Below are 8,495 nucleotides of genomic sequence, written 5' to 3'. Positions count from 1 at the left end.
TCTTATTTACAATGACAGCCTACAGGGGGAACAGTGGGTTAACTGCCTTGTTCAGGGACAGAACGACAGATTTTTACCTTGTCAGCTCGGGGATTCGATCCAGCAACCTTTCGGTTAACCACTAGGCTACCTGCCACCCCAAAATGATGAGAAATCACCGTAAATTATGATAAATCACAGATGCCTGTGGTAAAATAAGTTATCAATTCAGAGAGGAGAGGACAGGAGAACACTGCCCCCCCTCCCCCACACACACACGGTATGGTGGTACCCAAAGGTTCTTTGAGAGAAACCTCCTGTTCTAATTTCCTTCATTAACAGTTAATGATGCATAATGACAGGTAGTGTTTTACTAGACTGCTACATTCTCTCTCTCTGTCCTCCCTCTCTTTCTCTGTCCTCCCTCTATCTCCACCCTCCCTCTCTCTCTTTGTCCTCCCTCTCTCTCTCCGTCCTCTCCTTCTCTCTCCGTCCTCTCCCTCTCTCTCCGTCCTCTCCCTCCCTCCCTCCCTCTCCGTCCTCTCCCTCCCCGTCCTCTCCCTCCCTCCCTCTCTCTCCGTCCTCTCCCTCTCCTCTCTCCGTCCTCCTCTCCGTTCCCTCCCTCTCTCTCTCTGTCCTCTCCCTCCCTCTCTCTCCCCGTCCTTTCCCTCCCTCTCTCTCCGTCCTCTCCTCTCTCCGTCCTCTCCCTCCCTCTCTCTGTCCTCTCTCTCTCTCTCTCTCTCTGTCCTCTCTCTCTCTCTCTCTCTGTCCTCTCTCTCTCTCTCAGGGGAAATTACATCATCCACTCCATTAACAAATGAGAGATGGATGGATGAAGTGATAGAGATGAAGGGATGGAGAGATGGAAGGCGAGAGGAGGAAACAGTCATTAGAGATCAAGGGGAAAAGGTTTCACCTCGTTAACCTATAATACAGAGTAAACAGACACTAAATGGAACCACCTTGTATGTGTGTGTGTGTATATGTGTGTGTGTATGTATGTGTGTGTGTGTATGTGTGTGTGTATATGTATGTGTGTGTGTGTGTGTATGTGTATGTGTGTGTGTCGACTCATTTCACGTAACTGCAGAAAATACGTACAAACAAAAAAAACGCAGACAGAGTCTCATATTATATATTTTATATACTGAACTATACTGTAGTATTATACCGAACAAAGATAGAAACATGTAAAGTGTTGGTCTCATGTTTTTATGCTCTGAAATAAATACACAGAAAGCTAATTTCTAAGAAACGTTGTACACACACGTGGTTATATCCATCCAAGGAGGCTTGAGTGCAGAGTGTCCCATGGTGGGGTTATGGTTATGGTTATGGTTATGGTTATGGGCAGGAAAAAAGCTACGGACACAACGAACACAATTGCATTTTATCGATGGTAATTTGAATTGCACACCAACAAAAATACAGTGATGAGATCCTGAGGTCCGTTGTCGCGCCCTTCATCCTCACCACCATCACCTCATGTTTCAGCAGGATAATGTCCCGGTTCTTCCATGGCCTGCATACTCACCAGATATTTGTGTTCTCATTTGGACTAATCTTCCAAGAGTCCTTAAACATTAAAATACAATTTATAATACATGTCACCCGTTGAGCATGTTTGGGATGCTCTGGATCGACGTGTATGACAGCGTGTTCCAGTTCTCGCCGATATCTAGCGACTTCACACAGCCATGGAAGAGGAAGTGGGACAACATTCCACAATCACCAGCCCGATCAACTCTATGTGAAGGAGATGTGTCACTCTGCATGAGGCACATGGTTACACCAGATACTGACTGGTTTCCTGATTCACACCCCCTATCTTTTTATTAACGGTATCTGTGACCAACAGAAGCACATCTGTATTCCCGGTCATGTGAAATCCAGAGATTAGGGCCTAATGAATTCATATCAATTGACTGATTTCCTTCATATAAACTGTAACTCAGTAAAAATGTTTGAATTTGTTGTATGTTTCGTTTATATTCTCTGTTCAGTATATAAAACTGTATTGGTCTTTTTTAAACTCCAACCAGACAATATAAACCAGAGTGCTTTATAAGTAGTCATTTTGGGACGCACTCAGTACTATCTATCTAGCAGGTCTTTCTGCAGACTCCTCACTTCACTCTCTGTGATTAAACAATAGTTAAACACGTAGCACACAACCACCCTCACTCTGATAGGCCCAAGGTCCAGGGGTTAAAGGTGAGGAGTTAGAGCTCAGTGGCTAGGAACAGATGTTTATGCTTTCAATATTTCCCAAAATAAAAAGAGAGAGAGACACAGAGAGAAAGAGAGAGACAGAGAGAGAGAGAGAGAGATAGGGAGAGACAGAGGGAGAGAGAGAGAGACAGAGAGATAGGGAGAGACAGAGGGGGAGAGAGAGAGACAGAGAGATAGGGAGAGACAGAGGGAGAGAGACAGAGAGAGAGAGAGACAGAGAGATAGGGAGAGACAGAGGGAGAGAGAGAGAGAGAGAGAGAGAGAGAGAGAGAGAGAGACACAGAGAGAGATGGAAAGAGAGAGAGAGACAGAATGAGAGAGAGACAGAGAGAGAGAGAGAGAGAGAGAGAGAGAGAGAGAGAGAGAGAGATAAGAACATAAAAGGTATTTCCATCAGTCCAAATACAGAGGGATGAATAAACGACAGAATGAACTAACGACGGAACATTCTGACGCAGTCTGACCACCTTTTTAGTTAATCAGTTCATTTCTTTTAAACGTCCCTCCCCTCTCCTTTCAGTCAATCCAAACAGGAGAGTTGTTCCCTTTCCAGGCTGTCGTGGCAACAGGCCGGGTGTTCCGTGATGAGCTCGCAGCGATGTAATTAGAACGGTAGCGGGGTCTTCAGGAACGAACAGGATTCTGGGACGAGGGACAGAAGGGGGAGGCGGAAAATAATGCATATGACAGAGATTTTAGAGAACGATATGGAGTGGAGAGAGGAGGAGGAGGAGGAGGAGGAGGAGGAGGGGGACACAGGGGTAACAGAAGGATGAAAAGAGAAGTAATGAGTAGAGCAGAACATATTAAAGACCCTTCAGAGTCATGGATTGTATTTATAGCTACTACAAAATAAAATTAATTCTACTCTTCTGAATATAATAAAAAACTGCATTTATGACTATTTGAAATTCCTCTCCTCTACCAAACCTATGGGTATCTGTACTGTTTACAGTATTCCTCTCCTCTACCAAATCTATGGGTATCTGTACTGTTTACAGTATTCCTCTCCTCTACCAAACCTATGGGTATCTGTACTGTTTACAGTATTCCTCTCCTCTACCAAACCTATGGGTATCTGTACTGTTTACAGTATTCCTCTCCTCTACCAAATCTATGGGTATCTGTACTGTTTACAGTATTCCTCTCCTCTACCAAACCTATGGGTATCTGTACTGTTTACAGTATTCCTCTCCTCTACCAAATCTATGGGTATCTGTACTGTTTACAGTATTCCTCTCCTCTACCAAACCTATGGGTATCTGTACTGTTTACAGTATTCCTCTCCTCTACCAAACCTATGGGTATCTGTACTGTTTACAGTATTCCTCTCCTCTACCAAACCTATGGGTATCTGTACTGTTTACAGTATTCCTGTCCTCTACCAAACCTATGGGTATCTGTACTGTTTACAGTATTCCTCTCCTCTACCAAACTTATGGGTATCTGTACTGTTTACAGTATTCCTCTCCTCTACCAAACCTATGGGTATCTGTACTGTTTACAGTATTCCTCTCCTCTACCAAACTTATGGGTATCTGTACTGTTTACAGTATTCCTCTCCTCTACCAAACATATGGGTATCTGTACCGTTCACAGTGCTCCCAGACTGACTGGAATATGGGTAAGATGTGTGTCCATACCTTGGACTGTAGGATTGTCATGCTGGTTACCATTCAGTTCAGGTTCCTCTTCTGGTTCCTCAATATCTGTGGTCAAGAAGAAACCAAGAGTTCAGACAGTTAAATAGACCGTAAACGATGCAATAGACCGACGTTTCAAAACACATCTAATATCCTTTCCGCTGACGTCACCTCTCAATGAGATATGAATAACAGCATCCAACAATACTCTGACACACGTGTGGAAACCATCAGAGAACAGACAGGAGCCTCACCGTTGCTGCAGCTGGGAGGAGAGAGAGAGGAACAGTGTTTGAGAGCATCCTCAACTCTCTCCCTCCTCTTGGACTCAAACGACAACACTTCCTGTAGTTTCCTCTTCAATCTTTTCTCTTTCTTCAAGCGCTTCTGGATAGAGGCTGACAAAGAGAGAACGTCAGGGAGGGAAAGAGAGAACGAGACGTCGGGGAGGGAAAGAGAGAACGAGACGTCGGGGAGGGAAAGAGAGAACGAGACGTCAGGGAGGGAAAGAGAGAACGAGACGTCAGGGAGGGAAAGAGAGAAAGAGACGTCATGGAGGGAAAGCGAGAACGAGACGTCAGGGAGGGAAAGAGAGAACGAGACGTCGGGGAGGGAAAGAGAGAACGAGACGTCGGGGAGGGAAAGAGAGAACGAGACGTCAGGGAGGGAAAGAGAACGTCAGGGAGGGAAAGAGAGAACGAGACATCAGGGAGGGAAAGAGAGAACGTGAGGGAGGAGAGAAAGAGAGAACGTGAGGGAGGAGAGAAAGAGAGAACGAGACGTCAGGGAGGGAAAGAGAGAACGAGACGTCAGGGAGGGAAAGAGAGAACGAGACGTCAGGGAGGGAAAGAGAGAACGAGACGTCAGGGAGGGAAAGAGAGAACGAGACGTCAGGGAGGGAAAGAGAGAACGTCAGGGAGGGAAAGAGAGAACGAGACGTCAGGGAGGGAAAGAGAGAACGAGACGTCAGGGAGGGAAAGAGAGAACGAGACGTCGGGGAGGGAAAGAGAGAACGAGACGTCGGGGAGGGAAAGAGAGAACGTCAGGGAGGGAAAGAGAGAACGTCAGGGAGGGAAAGAGAGAACGAGACGTCAGGGAGGGAAAGAGAGAACGAGACGTCGGGGAGGGAAAGAGAGAACGAGACGTCGGGGAGGGAAAGAGAGAACGAGACGTCGGGGAGGGAAAGAGAGAACGAGACGTCGGGGAGGGAAAGAGAGAACGAGACGTCGGGGAGGGAAAGAGAGAACGAGACGTCGGGGAGGGAAAGAGAGAACGAGACGTCGGGGAGGGAAAGAGAGAACGAGACGTCGGGGAGGGAAAGAGAGAACGAGACGTCGGGGAGGGAAAGAGAGAACGAGACGTCGGGGAGGGAAAGAGAGAACGAGACATCGGGGAGGGAAAGAGAGAACGAGACGTCGGGGAAGGAAAGAGAGAACGAGACATCGGGGAGGGAAAGAGAGAATGAGACGTCAGGGAGGGAGAGAGAGCGTGAGGGAAAGAGAGAACGAGACGTCAGGGAGGCAAAGAGAGAACGAGACGTCAGGGAGGGAAAGAGAGAACGTGAGGGAAAGAGAGAACGAGACGTCAGGGAGGCAAAGAGAGAACGTCAGGGAGGGAAAGAGAGAACAAGACGTCAGGGAGGGAAAGAGAGAACGAGACGTCGGGGAAGGAAAGAGAGAACGAGACGTCGGGGAGGGAAAGAGAGAACGAGAGGGGAATTAAGAAATCCCCCCCACACACCCCCTGACTACCTCTGCTCTATAACTCTAAGGTGAGCTCTCTCACCCCCCCATTACCTCTGCTCTGTACCTCCAAGGTGAGCTCTCTCTCTCTCACCCCCCCCCCCCCCCCATTACCTCCACTCTGTACCTCTGAGGTGAGCTCTCTCTCTCTCACCCCCACCCGCCCCCCCCCCCCATTACCTCTGCTCTATAACTCTAAGGTGAGCTCTCTCTCACCCACCCCCCCCCCCCCCATTACCTCCACTCTGTACCTCTGAGGTGAGCTCTCTCTGTCTCACCCCCCCGCCCATTACCTCTGCTCTATAACTCTAAGGTGAGCTCTCTCTCACCCCCCCCCCCATTACCTCCACTCTGTACCTCTGAGGTGAGCTCTCTCTCTCTCACCCCCACCCGCCCCCCCCCCCCCATTACCTCTGCTCTATAACTCTAAGGTGAGCTCTCTCTCACCCCCCCCCATTACCTCCACTCTGTACCTCTGAGGTGAGCTCTCTCTCTCTCACCCCCACCCGCCCCCCCCCCCCCCCCATTACCTCTGCTCTATAACTCTAAGGTGAGCTCTCTCTCACCCCCCCCCCATTACCTCCACTCTGTACCTCTGAGGTGAGCTCTCTCTCTCTCACCCCCCCCGCCCATTACCTCTGCTCTATAACTCTAAGGTGAGCTCTCTCTCTCACCCCCCCCCCCCCCCCCCCCCCCATTACCTCCACTCTGTACCTCTGAAGTGAACTCTCTCTCTCTCTCTCACCCCCCCCCCCCCATTACCTCTGCTCTATAACTCTAAGGTGAGCTCTCTCTCACCCCCCCCCCCCCATTACCTCCACTCTGTACCTCTGAGGTGAACTCTCTCTCTCTCACCCCCACCCCCCATTACCTCCACTCTGTACCTCTGAGGTGAACTCTCTCTCTCTCACCCCTCCCCCATTACCTCTGCTCTGTAGTTCGGTGGTGAGTTGCCTCTCCAGACTCTCTCTCATCTCTCTCTCTCGGTACAGCTCCATCTTCAGTTCTCTCTTCTCAGCCTGGATCTGAGTGTCCTGGACACGGGTATTCTCTACAGCCACCTTCAGAAGGCCCTGATGAGGGAGAGGGAGGGAGGGAGGGAGAGAGAGGTGGAGGGAGAGAGAGAGGGGAGGGAGAGAGAGAGGTGGAGGGAGAGAGAGAGGGGAGGGAGAGAGGGGGAGGGAAAGAGAGGGAGAGAGGGGAGGGAGGGAGAGAGGGAAGAAGAGAGAGAGGGGGGAGGGATAGAGGGGGAGAGAGAGAGAGAGAGAGAGAGAGTGTGAGGGAGAGAGAGAGGGAAGGGAGAGAGAGAGTTTTAACTTAGGTCTACAAATAAGCTCGAGTATATATATCTATTAGATACCATATCTAGAGATCTTGACATCACAAATGAGACTGGCTAAATTGTCAACACTAGAAATGACATGAATGGTAGTGACTTCAACTCATCTGGGTAATTATCTTGCCTGTATGTTGGTGAGTAGAGTCTCAACAGAGGAAATGCCGTCAGCGAATAGGAACGGAGCAGGGAAGCCAGGGGGCAGGGCCTGGCCTGAGGACAGCCTATCAAATGACGGCTTTACCATGGGAAGAGCCGATGAGGAGTCTTCTGTAAGAGATTAGTAATGATTTGTGTACAAGCACTATGTATAAGGGGATGAATTGACCTTCCTCCTCTTGACCAAGGAGGGAGGAGAGACGGACAGATAAAAGATGGAAGGATGAGAAAAGTGAGAGGAAGTCAAAGGGCGTGACAACGATGTGATTTTGGAGTCATGGCATCGCGAGTCTATGAAAGCATTGACTCCTCCTCTTTTACCTCCTTTTCCTCCTCCCTCTTCCCTCCCCCCTCTTCCCTCCCCCCTCTTCCCTCCTCCCTCTTCTCTCCTCCCTCTTCCCTCCTTCTTCTTCCCTCCTTCTTCCCTCCTCCCTCTTACGTCCTCCCTTTTACTTCCTCCCTCTTCTCTCCTCTCCTCCCTCTTCCCTCCTTCCTCTTCCCCCCTCCTCTCATCCCTCTTCCCTCCTTCCTCCTCCCTCATTCCTCTTACCTCCTCCCTCTTACTTCCTCCCTCTTCTCTCCTCTCCTCCCTCTTCTCTCCTCCCTCTTATCTCCTCTCTCTTCTCTCCTCCATCTTCCCTCCTCCCTCTTATCTCCTCTCTCTTCTCTCCTCCATCTTCTCTCCTCTCTCTTCTCTCCTCTCCTCCCTCTTCCCTCCTCCCTCTTCCCTCCTCCCTCTTCCCTCCTCCCTCTTCCCTCCTCCCTCTTCCCTCCTCCCTCTTCCCTCCTCCCTCTTCTCTCCTCCCTCCTCCCTCTTCCCTCCTCCCTCTTCTCTCCTCTTCTCTCCTCTCCTCCCTCTTCTCTCCTCCACCCTTCTCTCCTCCTTCACTCGCTCTCAATTCTTAATGCCTTACACTTTGACAACTCTGATACCAGCGTTGTGATAGTCAGTCTCTATATCCCTCTAATGGTAAAGTCAGTCTCTATATCCCTCTAATGGTAAAGTCAGTCTCTATATCCCTCTAATGGTAAAGTCAGTCTATATCCCTCTAATGGTAAAGTCGGTCTATATCCCTCTGATGGTAAAGTCGGTCTATATCCCTCTGATGGTAAAGTCAGTCTATATCCCTCTAATGGTAAAGTCAGTCTATATCCCTCTAATGGTAAAGTCAGTCTATATCCCTCTAATGGTAAAGTCAGTCTATATCCCTCTAATGGTAGAGTCAGTCTATATCCCTCCAATGGTAGAGTCAGTCTATATCCCTCTAATGGTAAAGTCAGTCTATATCCCTCTAATGGTAAAGTCAGTCTATATCCCTCTAATGGTAAAGTCAGTCTATATCCCTCTAATGGTAAAGTCAGTCTATATCCCTCTAATGGTAAAGTCAGTCTATATCCCTCTAA

General features: G+C 49.0%; 1 protein-coding gene across 1 annotated transcript; it reads right to left on the bottom strand.

Annotated features, from left to right (window-relative positions):
- Positions 1-2,496: 2,496 nt before the first annotated feature.
- On the bottom strand, positions 2,497-7,416 carry LOC120030546 (dachshund homolog 2-like). Its single transcript, XM_038975958.1, has 5 exons — positions 7,060-7,416; positions 6,522-6,669; positions 4,109-4,252; positions 3,855-3,920; positions 2,497-2,853 (listed from the first exon to the last, which is right to left on the bottom strand). The coding sequence occupies exons 1-5, from the start codon at positions 7,177-7,179 to the stop codon at positions 2,816-2,818; spliced, it is 516 nt and encodes a 171-aa protein (XP_038831886.1). The 5' UTR covers positions 7,180-7,416; the 3' UTR covers positions 2,497-2,815.
- Positions 7,417-8,495: the final 1,079 nt, after the last annotated feature.

The sequence above is a fragment of the Salvelinus namaycush genome, chromosome 36 (genome assembly GCF_016432855.1).
Source record: "Salvelinus namaycush isolate Seneca chromosome 36, SaNama_1.0, whole genome shotgun sequence".
Lineage (NCBI taxonomy): Eukaryota > Metazoa > Chordata > Actinopteri > Salmoniformes > Salmonidae > Salvelinus > Salvelinus namaycush.
The sequence above is the reverse complement of the archived record's forward strand: the minus strand, read 5'-3'. Positions and strand labels throughout refer to the sequence as shown.